The following is a 20,047-nucleotide window of genomic DNA, read 5'->3' as shown; positions in this document are numbered from 1 at the left end:
TGTGGGTGTGTATGTGTGTGCGTATGAACGTATCATACGAAATAAATCTATCTATCTTCAATCTATACTCTGGTCTTCTTTATGTAATCTCCATACACCATCCCATGAGCACCCATCGGGGCAAAGAAGACAACACCAAATAAACTAGTAACTACAAACATTTAAATTTCAAACATGCTTTGTTTGAAGGGAGGAGTGCGTGGGGGGGGGGTGGTGGTGACCCCATTCCATTTTAAGTGATGTCTAAACGTGTATGAGTGTGATATTTCCAATGCGAGAAAAACAAGAAAAGGAAAAAAAGGGTGACGACGGGGAATCGAACCCGGGACCTCTAGCACCGAAAACGTTCACGATACCCCTTAACCAACAGGCCGTTTGTACACAAGCTAACATGGTGGCTCAGCCTGCGTAGCTTCGACACGATGCCCCCCAGCCAATCTGTAATAGCTATCGTTATACCTTCGACACGAGAAATAGATCTAAACGTGATAATCCTAACTCGAGCCTGTTTGGGCTTGAAGGAATAAAAGTGCGACGCGACGGGTAATTTACCCCTAACACGTAAATATATATAAATATTTATATATAAATATTTATATATACATATATATATATATGCATAAATATATATATGTACATATATATATATATATATATATATATATATATATATATATATAAAGGCTAAAAGCAAACCCCGTACCGAAACATTGACGTACAAAACTCGTCAATCCAGTTCCAAAAGGGTACCATTGGTTACTGAATACCACCCTGGTCTCCCACCACTGGCCAATATCATTCAAAAGAATTTTCACCTACTTCAAGGCACCGAACGCCTGAAATCAGTTTTCCCAGAAATACCTGTCATCGCTTTTAAAAGACACAGCAACCTGAGGGATATCTTAGTTCGGGCATCCTTTCGGGATGACACCCCATTAGGGGAAAGCAAAACAGAAACTACAGGATCATCGTCCTGTACACAAAATTGCAAAACGTGCTTACTTGTCGATTCGACCGGGGCCTTTCAGAGCAACCAAACCAAACGCACGTTCCAAATTCGGCACAAAATTAACTGCCTATCCAAAAATGTCATTTACCTCATCTACTGCAATATTTGTAACTTACAATACATTGGAGAGTCAAAACACACTCTTAGAATGAGAATGACACAACATAGATCGGCGATCAAAACAAAAAAGATCTACCAACCTGTTGCAAATCACTTCAATCTCCAAAATCATTCAATTGAGAATTTGCGTGTTATTGCCATTGACCAGAACGATTCTTGGACAGATAAATCTAGGAAAGCGAAAGAAAATTTCTGGGAACTAAACCTAAAGACCACGGCACCATCCGGTTTAAACATCAGAAACGATTTGCCGTCCCAGATAAACCAAAACAATTCCTTTACAATTACGACGGAATCGGAATAAAATAATCCGACGCGGATTAAAATAATCCGAATTTCTAAAACTTCTGCTCAATTCAGCAGAAATCTGTATGTCGCTTTGCCTTTACAACCATGCCGACATCTTCTCTATAAAATAGTTTCAATTCCTGCTACTCCTTGTCACTTTCGGTGATCATGCACTTTATATAGGCTATATATATATATATATATATATATATATATATATATATATATATATATATATATATATATATATATATATATATATATATATATATATATATATATATTTGAGTGCGCGAGGTCCCGGGTTCGATTTCTCGTGAACCTACTTTTTTGCTTTTCTTGTTTTTCTCGCATTGAAAATATTTCTGTTCATCTCCTGTCCAAACTTACCTTAACCTACCTACAAATTTATCGGTCTAGCGGAGCACAAATGTTAAATTGCTTTCATAGTTTCTCAGGTTTACCGGTTACATTGTATATTCTATTATAAATAGGTGAGTTCTATACAGTGTAAAGACAAACAAACAAAAAATGTTTAGTTGAACTACTCAGATGGTATAACTCACTGTGCTGTTGCCAGGTGCGAAAATATCGCCCAATTTGAAAGAGTCATTTCTTAGCCATTCCCAAAAGCTATGAGGATGGAATTTGACCTAAAAAGACGGGAGATTTTTATGAAGCAAACAACTTCAGCCACTGGAGTATTCCTCTTAACTATAGGGGGTATATCTCCATCAGTGACTCGTTTCATCTTACACTGGGAAAATATTGACGGTTTTTTTTTTTTTTTTTTGCTGTAATTTTTGTTAAAATGACAATGCATAAGATTATAGTTGAGTTGCTAATCAATTTCAGACAAACATTGGACGCCAACTCCGCCCATGCCCATTATCCAGGCACCAGAAAGTTGTGACGATCAACAGGAGATACTACAAGTATTCAAGTGGTTATTTAGTTCAGCTTTGTACTTTGTACACAATACAAAGTCATTACTTGTCGCATGCACGTAACATCTTGCGAACACTTCTAAAGTATATTTGTTCAGTGAATAGTCGTGTTTGCAACTCACAAAAGCCATACCCAAATAAAACTTCGTGAATTATATATCAGCACGTACTATATTCATAGGGTAGTGGACTTAACCTCTTTATAATATTTGGCAGTTGTGCAAGCATTATAGCATACATACCCATGCACTGCTGAATAACAAACTACACCGCTAAGAAGATTGAAATCAATATGGCAGCCTCAGGTATTTCATTTCTATATTTGAATGTGAAAATTGTTTATTTCTACAATTACTAAAAGCTAAATGTTACGGTTCTTTTTAACAACTTAAAAGTATTATTACTAATATGAAGAAAATGCATTGATTTATCTTTACTTTTATTGTTTTGTCCATTTTTTTCGTACTTTCTAATATCATACTATTTATCACACATTTTAACATTTCTCTGCCTTATAGCTTTACCCGACCACATTCTCTCTGATGTAAAGGTGCATCAGAAAAGTGTTTTACCAATTACGATTCTTGACGAATATTTGAAAGATATTAAGAAGATGGTGATCAGAAGTTCCGATGTCATTATAGTCACGTGGCCGAAATCAGGTGAGGCTAGGCTATATCACAACACGAAAGAGAACTATAGTTCTCAGTATCGTACATTTAAATCATAAAACATTTATGTTATTATTATCATTATTATTATTATTAGGCAGTGGATATATAGCCGTCAGACGGTTCCCGATTCCAGTTTACTATTTAGCCGTCACTTCAAAACTAAAAAAAAAAAAAAAAACAGTCCGCAAGATTGATAACTGCGCATGTCAGACGGAAATGACGGCTAAATAGTAAACTGGAATCGAGAACCGTCTGACGGCTATAAATCCACTTTTTTATTATTATTATTATTATTATTATTATCATCATCATCAGTATTATTATTATTGTTATTATTATTGCGGTTATTACTATTATTGTTATTATTGTTGTTGTTATTGTTATTATTATTGTTATTATTATTATTGTTGTTTTTATTATTGTTATTGTTATTATAATTATTATTATTATTATTATCATCATCATCATCATTATTATTATTATTATTGTTATTATTATTGCTGTTATTATTATTATTAGTGTTGTTATTGTTATTATTATTGTTGTTTTTATTATTGCCTTTGTTATTATAAGTATTATTATTATTATTGTTATTATAGTTGTTTTTTTTCTCCATTTATTCAGCATATTTTATATTTTTAATATAGCATATACATATTGTTATAAATATAATCACCTTTTACAATTCTTGCATAGAACATGTTTAAATGAAATTTCAAGAACGGAACAACTCTGGGCATTCAGAAAATGCATGTTGTAATTGAATATAACTTACTTTATCTTTCTTACACTTACTTGATTTTGAATGGATATAACGTTCAACATCATTTGCAAACTTAAATTTATAGAAAAAATCGCAAATATGTGGTAAGTTCTTATTTCGCTTACAATCATAGATATAATACTTCATGTGTATTATAAGAAAATTATATGGGTGACTATATCCATTTCCGTACCCGAAAAAAAATATTTTGTTTTGAAAAGAAGAATTTTTGCTTTAAAAACCGATTCTCTACGTCTAATATGAAAGATCCAGTAAAATTACAGTCCCAAAATAGATGTTCGATATTCTCAGTTTCTCTGTTACAGAAGGAACAGACCTCTGTATCATTTATACCCATCAACGCTAAAAGTTTATTTGTTGCAATATTAATACGGTGTAAAAATTTAAACTGAAAGTATTGGAGCTTTGCTTCTAATACAGTGTAGTATGGAATCTTAAAAAACCTGTCCCAGTCTTTTTTGGTCAGATCTTTAAAGGAGCAACTCCATTTCTCTCTTGCAGTCGGAACTTTTGATAATCGATGTAAATACATTTTATAGATATGCTGAGAGATAGAGCTAGCCCGAATGGCATTGAAATACATGATAGTATTGTTGTTCATAACATCAGTACTATGGCAACCTGACCTTTTCCACCACTGGGGAATTGCACTTATTAAACCCCAATACAAAGTAAACGGTATATCAGCATTAAAAACCTGTTTGAACCTTACAAAAGTTAGCGGCTTGTTATGCTCATCAAGCAGGTCACTAGCATAAATAACATTTCTATCCATTAAAATGTGATTCATAACAATTTTGTTGTCGATACGAATATGAGAATTGTTCCAAATGACTTGGTTACCGAAATTTTCTGTTGGAGTAGAGAATGAAATATCACACCAGGCGTAGACTATTTGACGAATGAAAGAATTTCTTATACTATTCACATCATTCTTAGCACAGTTACAATGAAAAATAAACTGTTTCCCAAACGGCTTCAAATACATATCAAAAAAAACATTTTCCAAGTACCGTTTATATCATTTGTATATCGCCTAATCCAGGTACACTTTAAACTGTTTATAAAACTGATGATGTGTGTAACTTTTAATCCTCCGTTGCCAATAGTATTAATCATGACCAGCCTCTTTACTTTATCGGGGTTTCCCGCCCATATAAAATCGAATAAAATACTTTCTAAATCCTTTACGAAACTATTCGGGGGATTTGGCAACACCATAAATAGGAAAACGAGTTGCGACAGAGCAAATGTTTTCACAATGATATTACGCCCAATAGGGGTCAAATCTCTAGATGACATAATCTCAAGGTATTCTTCAGTCTAGAAAGTTTCGGTTGATAATTCAGCCGGAACAGATCATTGCCATCACCCGTAAAAGTGATCCCAAGCATCTGAACTGGTCCATGCGTAGTAGTAATATTAAAGTCATATACTGCAGCTGGAATATGATTACTAAATGGGCCCAGCGGAAAAAGACTAGACTTGGACATATTCATAGACAAACCTGAAGCTTCTTTTAACTGTTTAAAAATACGAATCATCTCCGTCATCGTGGTCACACTGCCATCAAGAAAAAGTGTGGTGTCGTCGGCATATTGCATAATTTTTACTTCTGTGTTACTTATTCTAATACCCTTAATGATCTCATTATTCTGTACTTTTATGGCAAATACCTCGGCCACCAAGATAAATAAATATGGGCTTAATGGGCATCCCTGACGGACTCCCCGTTGAAGTGGAAAGAAACCCGTCGAATAACCATTGTTACAAATACAACTATGACAGTTACTATAAAAAACATCTATCCATTTTTTTTAAACTAATACCAAAGTTGAAATATAGTTGTTATTATTATTGTTATTATTGTTGTTATTATTGTTGTTGTTATTATTATTATTATTTATATTACGGTACCGTATGTTATAAAATTTGTCATTTTTAAAATCATTTATGGTTGAGTTCTTTAATAGGTAGGTTTAGTAATTCACGAGCAGTTTCGGTTTGATTTTGATTTTAAAAATAAAAGAAACTCGTGATATTGCTTATATTTTTTTGCAAGAGCAAAATGAAAAATCTTAAATATTTGTTTTTCTTTTCTTTATCAAGTGGAATAGTTACTATTCTTTAGAAGGGCAAACTGCGAGAAAGAGACATACAGAAAAAGGCTTATTTTGTCAAAGCAACGAGATTATTCTATATGATATAAAAAATACATTCCTTTTAAGTGTATACCAAACTGACGTAGTTACCATATACCAATCGGGACGAGGTTATAATCATAACAAAGCTACATTCAGATTTATGTAAACTACTGAATTGAGATTTTACTGTTTTGACGAAAATTTGTGCTAATAACTGAAAGAGAGTCACGTGATTAGTACGTATGAAACGTCCTTCTGCTGATTTGTAATTTGCATAAAAGATTTTTATTTCTCAAAAGCAATTTGGTACGTTTCTAAAATTGTTTTCTTAAAATGGAATTTATGTCTTTATTTTTCCTGCATATAGGTACAACCTGGTTACAATTTATCGTCAGTCAAATTTTTCGTGGGCAAGAAAGTGATGAAATGGTCCCCTTTTTTGAAGAGCACTTTTTCTTGGAAATGGCCCAAAACTTTCCTGTAAGATCAACCACCTAACTTTGGCGTTCTTTTGTCAGTCAGCACCTATTAATACAATTGAAATTAAACTAACTATAGGGCCTACCATCATACATACACTAATATACGCTCTTGGGTAAAAATCTATACGGTATTATGTCCGGCTATCTTTTCCTAATTAACCGTTAAAAATATGACCCATTAACATATTTGGGGATAATAGCGGTAAGTTCGGTAACCTCTAAGGCAAAATATTTATGTTTTCAAATTTAATTCTGTAAATAACTCCCCTAAATTGTTTTTATTCAGTCTAGCGACGTTGGAGAAGGCGTTTACAAGATAGCAGTTGACGCTCCATCTCCTAGGTTCCTGAAATCTCACTTGTTACTCAAGTTTCTCCCGGAAGAACTAACTACGAAGAAACCAAAAGTCATATATGTTGCCCGAAATCCTAAGGACGCAGCCGTTTCTTTTTTTCATTTTGCTGAAATGATCAAAACATTGCCTGATTTTTCTAGCTGGAATGAATTTTTCGACCTTTTTTGCAAAGGTTTAAGTAAGTATATATAGTTTACCCTTTGTTTATTATGAAGACCCACAGCCCCACAATGCTCCCCCCCTCCCACAGAAATATCAGGAACGAAACGGGGACCGTCACGGAAAATATGGTTAAAATAATGGAATTGACTTCATCTAAGCCCCCTTACCGATACAAAACCGATACAAAACTACAGTGGCGTAGGAAGGTACTTTTAAGTGGGGGGGGGGGGGCTGAAGACTGATGGCCGGCCTGGGGGAGGGGTATAAGGGGAGGGGTGTCCCCCTCCCCCTTTGGATTTTTTTGGCATTTTCAAGTGGCCTCAGATGCAGTTTGGTGCAATGTAGCACACTTCAACACCCACTCCATTTTGTAAATAATTTTGCATTTTCACCTGGCCTTTTGGTGCAATTTGGTGCTCCAAATGAGATTTTTTTTCTCATTTGTAATTGAAAAAGGGGTTTTCTGACTGGCGAAGCGGGGGGCGGAACTATACATCCGCCCCTCCATATTTTTCACTGGGGGGCTGGCGCCCCCCCCCCCAGCTCCCCGGTTCCTACGCCCTTGCAAAACTATCCTCTGAGAGATTTTTGAACCGGGCATCAGCCAAACGTTGTGTCCCCTTCCCCTAAACTTCGAATTCGTAACAGAGAGTACAGCCTACATGGTGTCATGAAAAGTCATATCAATGTAAGCGTGCAGTATATAAGCTTAAATTCTATAAGCTACGCGCCCATGTGTACTTTAATCTTTAAATTTTCGTGTCCATACAGTACCATACGGTGATTGGTTCGAACACGTTCTACCATTTTGGGAGCTCAGGGATGAACCAAATGTACTCTTTCTTAAATACGAAGGTCTGAAGCAGGTATAACGTTATGGCTAATCGATTTTCTTACATTGCTTTAAAATAAAAACAGGACACAATCATTATTATGTAAACACGTGTCTGACGTTAGGAAAGTGACCCTATAGTCCTATACAGTGCATTCCGTTATAACCATAAATCGATTTGTCGATTAGAGCTGTTATAGGAAAGTAACCTTATACAGGGAATTCCGTTATAACCATAATCGAGTTGTCGATAAGAGCTGTTATAAGAAAGTAACTCTTTACAGTAAATTCCGTGATATCCATAAACGATTTGTTGATAACAGCTGGTATAAGAAAGAAACACAGTGAATTCCGTTAAAACCAAAATCAATTTGTCGATAAGAGCTGTTATAGGAAAGTTACTCTATACAGTAAATTCCGTGATATCCATAATCGATTTGTTGATAACAAACTGGTGAAAGATATCCCTATACGGTGAATTCCGTTAAAAATCACAATCAATTTGTCGATAAGAGCTGGTATAGCCAAGCTACTAGAGTTCTATCAACAGTTGTATATGTAGATTTCTAACCCGTTCATATTTGTGTAAAAGTAAGTTGGCCTGACCTTTCGATCCTAGCAGGATCTTCTTCACAGGCTAAATGACAAGTAACAGAAGGCACAAAAACACGCATAAAATACAGGCAGGTTTAAGAGCATGGTGAACACAAAGAGATGGATGAAAGGGGATTAGTATAGATATTTAATAGTATACATACATTGAACCTATTATTTCAGTCCGAATCTGTTAGGAACTGCAATAATGTTATTATGTATAATGTTAGTCAATGGCAGTTTATATAATAGAGACTATCTATACCAGTATGCAGGTTAGCCAAAATAAACATGCATTGATGGTACAACATTTGACTACCACTTGCTCAGATTATATCACGGTTAAAGTACGCTTGACCCCATAACGTCTCGGCCCCCTGGCCACCAACGTTTATCCCCTCCACCCACTCGCCCGCTACCCCCCCCCCCACCCTCACTACATATTTCGACATTAAAAGTCGCCGTTTTATAAAGATGGACATCATAATATATTTAACATACACGATATAGGCCTATAGGCACTAGGACAACATCATCGCGATCTGATTATCTATAATGTGTTAACAGATTTTCAGTTAAACTGTAAACAGGTAAAGAAACACAAAGACTGCCGCTACAAGCGTATCGCAATAGGGCTAACACTAGGCATTTGCAGCTTAGGCTATATCGTCACATGTGAACTATCATGTGAACAAACTTGTGAACCATTGTCACATGTGAACAACGTTAGCTAGCTAACGAATACTCTAATTGTCCAAATACGTTAGGATGAAAGGCTGATCCTCTCCACCCACCCCCTCCAACCCCCCAACCCCCTCCCGCAGGCTAAATCCGGCCCTGTATATCACTCCATATGAAATTGCGACTACAACGCCATTTTCATTAGGCCTATATATTGTGATATGTATGTGGGTTGGAATACATCGAAAGTTAACTTCACTAGAGGGGCCAATAAATATCACTTTTTTTCTCCTTTTTTTTTTTGACATGACGAATCCATAGGATTTGAAGAAAAGTGTTGCTCAAATCAGCACGTTCTTAGAAAAACCGATCACAGAAGATCAACTGGACGATATCTGCAAGGGTTCAACTTTTCAGAAAATGAAGGAAAATCCAAAAGCTAATCCGGACCTCTTAGATTGGACCGCCGGCAAAGACTGGAAGAAACCAACAGGGAAACATATACAATTCTTAAGGAAAGGTAAAAACAAACCTTCAGACAATTTTCTCTAAAATTAAAACAAGTTTACTCTCATATTTATTATTATTTATTTTTCTGCTGTTCGTGAAGCTTAACATCGAACTATCTCCGTTCTCAATTGCAATTTGGCAGGGGTATGATTACCATAAATCCCAGGGTCCCACCAAAGGAACCAGAGGTGTAAGGGGAGGGATGTTTACCTTCTCACACAAGCCCAAAAAGAATGTTTCAGTTGTTTTCAATTGATACAGAACAACATGTATCTACATAGCCTCGGTAAAAGGAATGCATAATGGACATGTTTATCTACGATACCTAAAGTTAGTATTCAGCGGAAATGAAATCGTCCGAGTGGCTCGATCCCTTCACTTCATTTTATTTATTGCAGCCAGCAAATATATATTTAAAAGGAGTAAAAATACCTATCAAATATGTGATAAAACAATGTAGAAATATATGAATAGATAGTAAGTTCTTCAAATGTTAACATCTAAACGATTAAGGATCTTCACTTTTGGAACCGTAGTGGATGGTAATGCCGTTTTCTACAGGCTAGGAATTTAACTAATTTGCAAGTCTCTTGGAAACCCCACCCACATCAACGCCCCTCCGAATCCCTTTCACTCACACACGGTGCTTGCAGACGCAGTGTGTGGTTGGATCGCTTTTAATTAACAAATGTCAACAGTATAGGACGCAATCAGAAATCAAAACAATTTGTTACCGGATTTCAATTTTTCAAAAACTTGAATATCTACAAAAAAAATATTCGGTTTTACCTCGTTATTATTATAATTGATACACATGTAATTATTTTCCTTTCTAGGACAAGTTGGGGATTGGAAGAATTTGTTTACCGTCGCTCAGAGTGAGAGATTTGATGAGATTTACAACGATAAACTAAAAGGGACTGGCCTGACTTTTCAGTTTGAGTAAAAAAGATTTTATTTCTACCTGTTGTACACACAGCTCACACATTAATCTCACTGGAACTGGGTTTTTTTTTTTGTTGGCTAAACGAAACAATGTTGTAATTATAGTGTGATTGTTAGATCCTGGGCACCATGCATGGGTGCTGTTTGAACAAAGAAACACTCCTCATATAATCAACGTAACGCTAGCTAGGCCCACGAGATAACATCAATACTTGAATTATATTATTAATATAACAATATACTGTCATTGTTTTGCAAGGTTTAGGTGGCTTTTAATTGGCCCGTATAAGGTTGGTAGTTGTATTTTGCCTTAAACTTTCTGAAAGAAATTGGTCCAAATAAGATTTGACCGCCTCTGCAAATTTATCAATAAAAGGGTTGCGGCCTCTTCCGGTGGGGTCCAATTAGACTTTTTATGTATCCTATACACTGCAAACACTCCGGTGTGACAGTTCACACCATTGGTGTTAAATTTGCAATCGTTTTGGATTGAATATTTGCCAGCACCAGCTGGTGGTTAAATTCAAACCATCTTGTGATTCATTTCTTTACACCACAAAGGGTGTCAAATTTATTATCTTTGGTGTCAGTATTGTTACTGTAGTTGGTGTAGAAACTAACACTGACTAGATAGCTTTTACACGAAAAACATTAATAACTAAAATTCCGGGACAGGGGAGTAAGAATTTATTTATCTGGTTTTCGTAATTAATAATGTTAGGAGACTCCCCCCCCCCCCGAGTATTGTATTCCTTTGTTTCTTCGTGAAGGCCAGGCGCGTAGCCAAGGGGACGAAGGGGCAGCCGCCCCACCCCCCCCCCCTCCCCTTGAGCATATTTTTTATTTTTTTTTTATTGCTTATATGATATCGCTAGTATTTTCAAAAGAGAAAATGCTAAGATGCAACTTACAAGGCCTGGGAAGTGCCATTTTCAGCGATCTGGGAGGCATTTTCAGCCAAAATTTTCTTGTACGCTTCGCGCCAACTCATGGTGGCGCTACGCTTAGATAGTTTGCAATGCCGAATCTACAGTTTCGCCCCTGCCTTGGCAAATTCCTGGATACGCGCCTGGTGAAGGTATATATTGAAGTCTTATTTGGGCATGGTTGGTGGTGTTGTTGACGTATAGGCGTACATGTTGTGAGCGAAAGGAAATTATGGGATAGGTGACGGGGAATATGACAATTATGAGATAGGAGGTGCACGAAGGTGAAAGACAAGGGAAGATCACTCCATACTTGAGATAGGAGAGGAGAGAACTGGAGAGGTAGATAGTCGGAGGAAGAATTGTCGAGGAGCGGGAGAGAGATAGAGAGACGTGGGAGGGTCTGGAGAGGAGGGCGAGAGCTATACACCATTATTAATATTATTTTTGTCAGGAACTTTAAATTCCGTTACGTTTATTAAGTTTCCGAATTCGTAAAACGAATGAACCGCTGTTGAACCTGAAGTTCCATTAATATTTCTAATATCATACTAAAGAACCGCTGTTGGATAACGTATAGGCTTTGTATCTTACTATCTTGCTGTCACTATTCTATCCATTTATACTTTCACTGAGGAAAACGGACATCATATTCTTTTATATAGACCACTTTGCATCATTGAAAGAAAGGAAGGCTCAGTTATACTTTTCATGTAGTGCCATAATTTGTTAATTAAACGATTTACCTGTATTTTTGAGCTGTTATTATGTTAAAGTTATATCTAAGCGTTGGGTGTCAGATGTTTGAACAGGGGCGCAATTTCACTGTTTGCCATAGTTCCTATTTTCCGTAGATACGCCCTTGAAGTGGGACTACGAAATCGTTTAGGGTTGACTATCTGGGAAACGGAGAGAAACTATTTTAGCACATAACTAATTAAGCGATCGACCTGTTACTTTTACCATTTGTGCGAATATTTACTGGTGCATGCGTGCGTGTGGGTGTGTATGTATGTGCGTATGAACGTATCATACGAAATAAATCTATCTATCTTCAATCTATACTCTGGTCTTCTTTATGTAATCTCCATACACCATCCCATGAGCACCCATCGGGGCAAAGAAGACAACACCAAATAAATTAGTAGTTACAAACATTTTAATTTCAAACATGCTTTGTGTGGAGGGAGGAGCGGGGGGGGGGGGGGTGGAGGTGAGCCCATTCCATTTTTAAGTGGTGTCTAAACGTGTATGAGTGTCGTGATATTTTCAATGCGAGAAAATCAAGAAAAGGAAAAATAAAAGGTTGACGGGGAATCGAACCCGGGACCTCGCGCACACAAAACGTGAACCATACCTCTTAACTAACAGGCCGTTTGTACATAAGCTAACATGCTGGCTCAGCCTACGTAGCTATCGACACGTTGGCCTCCAACCAATCGGTAATAGCTATCGGTATACCTTTGACACGAGAAGTAGATGACGTTATCACTGCTGTTGTCTATGGCCGATCGATAATAGCTATTTTTTTACCTTGGGAATGGTTACCCTGGTCTATCTATTTACAATTTTTTATACATATTTACATATTATCCCCGAAATCAGCGTCTAAGTCGTCCCTTATAGACACAATCTAAACGTAATAATGCTCACTCGAGCCTGCTTGGGCTTGAAGGAATAAAAGTGCGACGCGACGGGTAATTTACCCCTAACACGTAGCTTCGAGACATCATCGGACTGAGGGATCCCCCTGCCCCCCCACTACCCCCAACCCCCGGCTGCTTACGCCACTACGACCGAAATAATAGCAAGATGACCAATGAGTATATTGATCCATTTTCCACTTCATGATTATCTATTGTTATCGAAGGATTACCAAAATGTCGATGTTTCGAAACAGTCATAAATATTTTGCAGCAAATAGTTGAAACTTTTCAATGTAGCAACTGGGCCACTGCAGCATCTATACATAACTTAAATTCTTAAAGAGAAGGTCATAGATGCAATCGACTTCCCACTCTACTGTAAAGTCAGCTATTTAAATATAGAGCATCGATGTAGTGCTAAACTCACAGGTATCAACAAAGTTCTTTTGTACTGTAAGTACAATGGAGCAATTAAATCTGGGATTCATTGGAAACACATACAATTACTAGACGCCAATATCGCATTCAGGATTTATCAAAGGCATGATCAGAGTCAAACGCGAAAATTGCAATATCATGTAATATCACTATATCAATCATTGTAAAGTTATCAATGACATATGCACCTATACCGATATCAGGTAAACACACACACTCACACAATCAAGGTATCACTGACAACATTGCATGACATTGCAATATATATATATATATATATATATATATATATATATATATATATATATATATATATATATATATATATATATATATATATACATATATATATATATATATATATATACATATATATATATATATATATATATATATATATATATATATATATATATATATATACTGTGTGTAAATATATGTATATATTTTTATCAGCTGAAGACTTTGTAATTTTTTGATGGAATATAACAGATAACTAGACTAATATGATGTGATTTTTGAAGGTTTTAATTATTCCACTTGGAATGAGCCTAATATTAATAATAGGCTGGAGAGAGACTGACGTCAAAACTTTGGACTACTCGAAGGAAAATTCCAGTCCAGATCCTTTCATTTTCTTCTTGTAAATTTCATCAATCATTTCACTTTGAGCTACGGTAAACCAATTCTTCCAATCGCCGACGACACCTTAATGAAAAACGAATAGGAAAAGATTAAACTAGTTCATCTGTGGGTTCATAATTGTCTTTAAGTTTGCAGTTTCATGATCTCATATGTGCGCATGATCGGAGCAAACAAAGAACTGACAAAATAAGCAGAAAGTCACGCAATATATTTTAGTGTTATGAACGAATTTGTCCAAAAAGCATTCCTTAATTGTTTAACAGAAAAGGTACCGTAACTAATTAAACATCAGGAGGAATAAATGATAAATTGGTCACAATTATACTATATTTCAACATGTTAGAGGGGCGGGTGAGGGGAGGGGGGGGGCTAGGCAAAACGTTCATCTAAATAGATTGGAAGCTGACGTATACCCAGTGCTTGGACTTTTTTATATTACGGAAGACCTTTAGAAGACCAAGGATTGCACACACAGAACATAGGATTCAATGCCTTTTACAGAGTATTGCAAATATCGTGTACTGGTACAGGCTTTTTTCTTATTCAGTACAACCTACATAAAAATTCTTCAACATTGTTTCAAAAGTTGCACAAATAGCACCATTTTGCATCTATATCTATACCCCATTTCACCCCATTTCTCCACGGGGGAAACACCTCCCCATATAACCCCTCTCATTAAACCCCTCCCCTGGACGACATAACATCTTATCCACCCGGTACAAACATAATGGCTGCACCCCTGGACTCTAATGCTATCCTGCCTGGATCCATTTAGACCATAGCACCTATTTTTCCAAACAATAAGAGAGATTACGAACCTTTCCTCATAAATTTAATGTGACTTCCTTCTTTCTTCTTCCGAACTCCCTTCTCGCCTAATCCATCGGGACTTGATTTTGGATTTGCTGCCATATTTTCAAAAGTAGAGTTCCTGCAGATTTCATTAATCTTATCGTCTGTCAATGTCTTATCTAAAAAAGCAGCCATTTTGGTTACGACTTTCTTCAAATCCTGAGCAAGAAAAAAGGAGAGAGGGAGAAAGAGGCCAGATCGAGATAAAATAATGAAAATAATAAATCCATTGAAGCAACCAATGTTTAAGCAATTAAGAAGTCCAACTTCAAGCTTAAAGCAAACAGGGAGATTTAGATCAATTTGGAAAACGAATCATGTTATTTTGCAGTAACTGCTCACCTTTTTCATATCTTCATATTTGATAAAAAGGACGTTCGGTTCATCTTTTTTCTCCCAAAATTGAAGGACGTGCTCGAACCAGTCACCATAAGGAACTTAAAAAATCAATCAATCACGAAATTGTCAAATTAGTTCGTGGATTTAATTCAAATACACACACATACACACGCAAACACGCTCATTGTATTTCCAGAGGTTCGAAACCGGTAAGGAAGGTCGTAATTCCACTGTAGGCGTTTGACACCTGTATCGAACAATACTGTTTTTGGTGACTTATTTGCCTTACTCTAGAGATCAAACATGATTCTAACCAACCCTAACCAATATATATATATATATATATATATACATACATATATATATATATATATATATATATATATAAATATATATATATATAACTATATATATAACTATATATATATATTACTATATATATAACTATATATATATAACTATATATATATATAAATATATATATTACTATATATATATTACTATATATATAGTTATATATATAACTATATATATAACTATATATATAACTATATTTATATATATATATATTTATATTACTATATATAACTATATATATATAACTATATATATAACTATATATAGAGATCAAAGATCTAGAGATCAAACATGATTTTAACCAACCCTAACCAATATATATATATATATATATATACATACATATATATATATATATATATATATATAACTATATATATATAACTATATATATATATATATATTTATATTACTATATATAACTATATATATATAACTATATATATATATAACTATATATATATATAAATATATATTACTATATATATAACTATATATATATATATAGTAATATATATAGTTATATATATATATATATGTTGGGATGGGAATATTGAATATATGATAGGGGATATTGAACAGAACTATAGTCGTGACATTCTCAACCAATTTGTAAACGTTCCCCAGTTTATGTTCTCTCATGCTATATAGTACATCAGCGTTGTCTAACGCAATGCTAATCATATGTATACCTTTAAGTGAATATGTTAGCTTACAGCGTTATCAGTGATATTATAACTTACGTAAACCTGCAGTGAATTGTTCGATAAACTCATTCCATCCGTAAGTTGGCAACTGTCGATTTGCTAAGCAGAAGTTGTAATAGGACACGATCGCATCTTTAGGGTTTCTTGCTACGTAGATGACTTTGGCTCGCTTTTCGAATATTTCATGAGGCAAAAATCGCAGTAGAAAATGAGATTTCAAGAATCGTGGTGAAGGGGCTTCTTCAGCTAACTTGTAGCAGCCATCTGAGCTGAAATCCTACATGTCGAGAAAAAAAAAAAAAATTACAAACACAGACGAATTAAATTTCAATGTTTAGACTGTGAAACAGCATATTTAAAAAACAACACAAACACACACACACAAAAAAGGCAGAATCTTAAATATGTTGTTACAGAAGCAAATAGAAGGCTCATTATTGACGTTTTTGAAGATAACTTAAAACCTTAATAACGTTTTAGCAACGTCAATTAATACGTTCTCATAACCTAGTACACAGTAACGTTGCAAAGACGTTACCAAGTAGCGTTGCCCCAAACGCGGTCTGCACGTCAGTCTTCGTATGTGTCTAGAGGTTTTTTTTTACATCACAAATTCATCCTTACAGTGAGGGTATTAACAGGGCCTTAATTATTACCGTATATTCGAAAGCGTGAAGATATTAACTTGGAAGGGGTGGGGGAGGAGGAGCCGGGGGCGTGGAGGTCTGGTCTTCGCTCCGAAGGGAACTACAATCTTTAAACAAGAAATAAATAATCAGAAAGTCATTTTAATACACCTTAAATTCAACTTTTCAATACAAAACGTAATTGATAGTAAAACCATATTTTATGCCTTACATTAAATTTTTGAGGAAGCTCGAGAAAAATATGTTCCAAAAAAAGAAATTTCTCTTTCACATGTTCTTGACCGTGAACGATTTGACTCATGATGTACTGCGACCATGTTGTACCTGAAAGAAACGGCATTAATGTAAAAATAAACCATGATCTAACGCTTAAATAGTAGTCGACTCAGTTATTTCAGTAATTTACTGTATCCAGAAATGTTTAGGAACAATGAGCATGATGAAATATTTACGATGAGAAGTTGAATTGGACCAGTGTTGGTACCAGAACTACCATCTCTTATTATGTTCTTAGTGGGTGGGGGGAAAAGGGTTTACGGTCCACCCCTTTCTTAGTCACACAATAATAAAAAATAGTTATTAGCACTGTATACCCTGCATGTAGACCTAATTGTAGTCCAACTTTATCTCTGAATATGCCTATAATTCCTTTCTTTTCTGTGAGAAGTCTCCCCCTCCCCCTCCCTCCCTCCTCACCGACACCCATACACGAGAGTCTGCTTCAAAGACTCCAGGGCTACACCCTCTCTTTATAAAATTCTGGATCTACCCCCTCTCTGTCGTCTCAGGCCCCCCACAACGGTTACGTAAGCTCTTTCACGAGTCAACTTGTCTATATTCAATATGTTACGTCAAGTTGTTGTTAAACTGAAAGAAATGGTTTGAAGAATATACATAGTTAATTATAATAGTCATAAAACTCAGGGGAATAAGGGAATATTCCTCTGGCTGGCTCTATCCTCAATTACTTTAAGGAAGAGGATAACCGTATAGGTGGTAGCGACTTAACGTATGTGGGTTAAGAGGAGAGCCCTGAGCACTGGAGCGTTATTGGCCCAACCCTATAAATAAAACGTTTCACTCAGCACATTGCGTTCAAAGGTGACAGGTTCTAGAATATGCAGTAACCGAATGTTATTGCACTAGTGCGATGAACTTAGCGAACGGCTGCTCGTTGAGCTTGTAATCGCTGGCTTCGCTCGCTTTATTGGTCCCATCATTGGCCCCGGGCCATGGGTCCCCCTCCCTCAAGTGAACTGTTTCGTCGCTGATGGGTGGTCTGTGATATCATCAGGGCAATGTTCTTCAACAACTTACCGGGTAGGCTATTATAAATCCTAATTTTCTTGTTGATTTATCGTTGGATCCTAATATATATAGTTGGAAAATTGTAGAACATGTTCTGCAATTTTGCTAAGCTATCAATTTCAACCACCAGAAAATCCTTTTAACCCCGACACCACCATGAATGATGTCAACAGCTTTTAGTTTTGGTATAGGTTCTTGGACCTGGTCATGAGACTTACCTGACTTTGGCCAGGTAACAATTGTAACATCTGTATCTCGTATCTTTAGGTCGTAAATGTCCTTCATGTATTCTTTTGAAGCAAACAATGGTACAACACTATTATCTTCGACCCGTAACATGGGCTTCGCCGAGTCAATTATTCCTACAAAAATAGATAATTAAATAGAAAAAAAGAAATAAAGAAATAACAGTAGTTGTTATTCCGTGTAAATAATTTTGTCGAGAAGGTTTCTTGTTTGGGGCGGGGTGTGGGGGGAGGGGGATTGGTAGTTTTGATAAGGGTGGGACGTGGATGAATTGGGTTTACAGAGGGAAGGGATTAGCTTATTTTCAAAGGCATCGCTGTTTCACATCTCATATATAGTTATGATTGTAATGCAGCTGGTCTCATAGCTGCATCTGGTCATGTAAGGATATTTTTTAAGGCTTTTTTTTTTAATAAGAGCTTGGCTTTTTCTATATGTGATATGTAATTCCAGAGCCCGCATGCAAGTTGATCGAGTTAAGTCAAGTTCACACAAAAATAGTGCTGCATAGATTTGATTCGCGGGAATGGATACATCGATAAATTAACTTCTGAACACGACTCGAAGCAAAAATAATTTTCCATCCCTATTAGATTAAGAGATCATTTTGTAAATCGAGTCTCCCCACTCCCCCCCACCCCCGCCTCGTATACCTACGCCCACATGGCGTCGATTGTAATGCTGCTATAAAGAAAATTAGAGTAGAAAACTTACCCGTGTCAGGCTCAGACATTTTGCTTTTGTTTTTGACAGGTTGACGGCCGTAACATATAGTCTAGATATGGTACTGACTATATAGGAATGTACGTAATTGCAGCACTATACTTACTATACGGTTAACATAAATAACACTATCAGTTGTATTCTGTCACGTTTTATATGATCTCCAAATCACCAATATTTATACACCCGTTAGAGATTAACTATACTTTGCCCCTTTCATTGTATTAATATTTGTTGTCTATATTTAAGCCTACCAAAAATTTATCAATAAACAAATAAATAAGTCAATGTATGAAAATAAAAAGGAGGACCAACTTACTTGTGTAGTTTGGTACATGTCCTGCATTATCGATACAAGTTAAACATTGTTTACTCTTAGCAAAGTGCACCAGCCATTATATTTCGCAAATAATTCATCATCTACACTTTTAAAATATTTACATTAAACTTAATAAAAGACAGATATCGTGATTTTTGGTGGGAGGTGTACAATTAATTCACTGCCCATGCGCGGTTATTGGACTACCAAGCTCGGAAAACCGTTGCCGAAAAGTTTTATATAGACGGTGTGCGTAGGATATTGTACACACTGTAGTGTATACGCTGTGTGTACCATCTCAGCACCATGCACTAGACCTGTATTTGCACTCTCGCATAGTGTAATTGTTCTGACAGGCTACACT

General features: G+C 35.9%; 2 protein-coding genes across 2 annotated transcripts; one reads left to right on the top strand and one right to left on the bottom strand.

Annotated features, from left to right (window-relative positions):
• The first annotated feature begins 2,441 nt into the window (after nucleotides 1–2,441).
• LOC139976137 (sulfotransferase 1C2-like) lies at nucleotides 2,442–12,511 on the top strand. The gene is made up of 7 exons (XM_071984592.1): nucleotides 2,442–2,669; nucleotides 2,883–3,026; nucleotides 6,334–6,446; nucleotides 6,735–6,981; nucleotides 7,737–7,831; nucleotides 9,394–9,592; nucleotides 10,419–12,511. The coding sequence occupies exons 1-7, from the start codon at nucleotides 2,657–2,659 to the stop codon at nucleotides 10,526–10,528; spliced, it is 921 nt and encodes a 306-aa protein (XP_071840693.1). The 5' UTR covers nucleotides 2,442–2,656; the 3' UTR covers nucleotides 10,529–12,511.
• Nucleotides 12,512–13,932: 1,421 nt separating this feature from the next.
• LOC139976076 (sulfotransferase 1B1-like) lies at nucleotides 13,933–19,512 on the bottom strand. Its single transcript, XM_071984512.1, has 7 exons — nucleotides 19,356–19,512; nucleotides 18,614–18,757; nucleotides 17,299–17,411; nucleotides 16,477–16,717; nucleotides 15,380–15,474; nucleotides 15,004–15,196; nucleotides 13,933–14,245 (listed from the first exon to the last, which is right to left on the bottom strand). The coding sequence occupies exons 1-7, from the start codon at nucleotides 19,372–19,374 to the stop codon at nucleotides 14,136–14,138; spliced, it is 915 nt and encodes a 304-aa protein (XP_071840613.1). The 5' UTR covers nucleotides 19,375–19,512; the 3' UTR covers nucleotides 13,933–14,135.
• Nucleotides 19,513–20,047: the final 535 nt, after the last annotated feature.

This window comes from Apostichopus japonicus, chromosome 11 (assembly GCF_037975245.1).
Source record: "Apostichopus japonicus isolate 1M-3 chromosome 11, ASM3797524v1, whole genome shotgun sequence".
NCBI classification, from domain to species: Eukaryota; Metazoa; Echinodermata; class Holothuroidea; order Aspidochirotida; family Stichopodidae; genus Apostichopus; species Apostichopus japonicus.
This window is presented reverse-complemented; position numbering and strand designations above follow the sequence as displayed.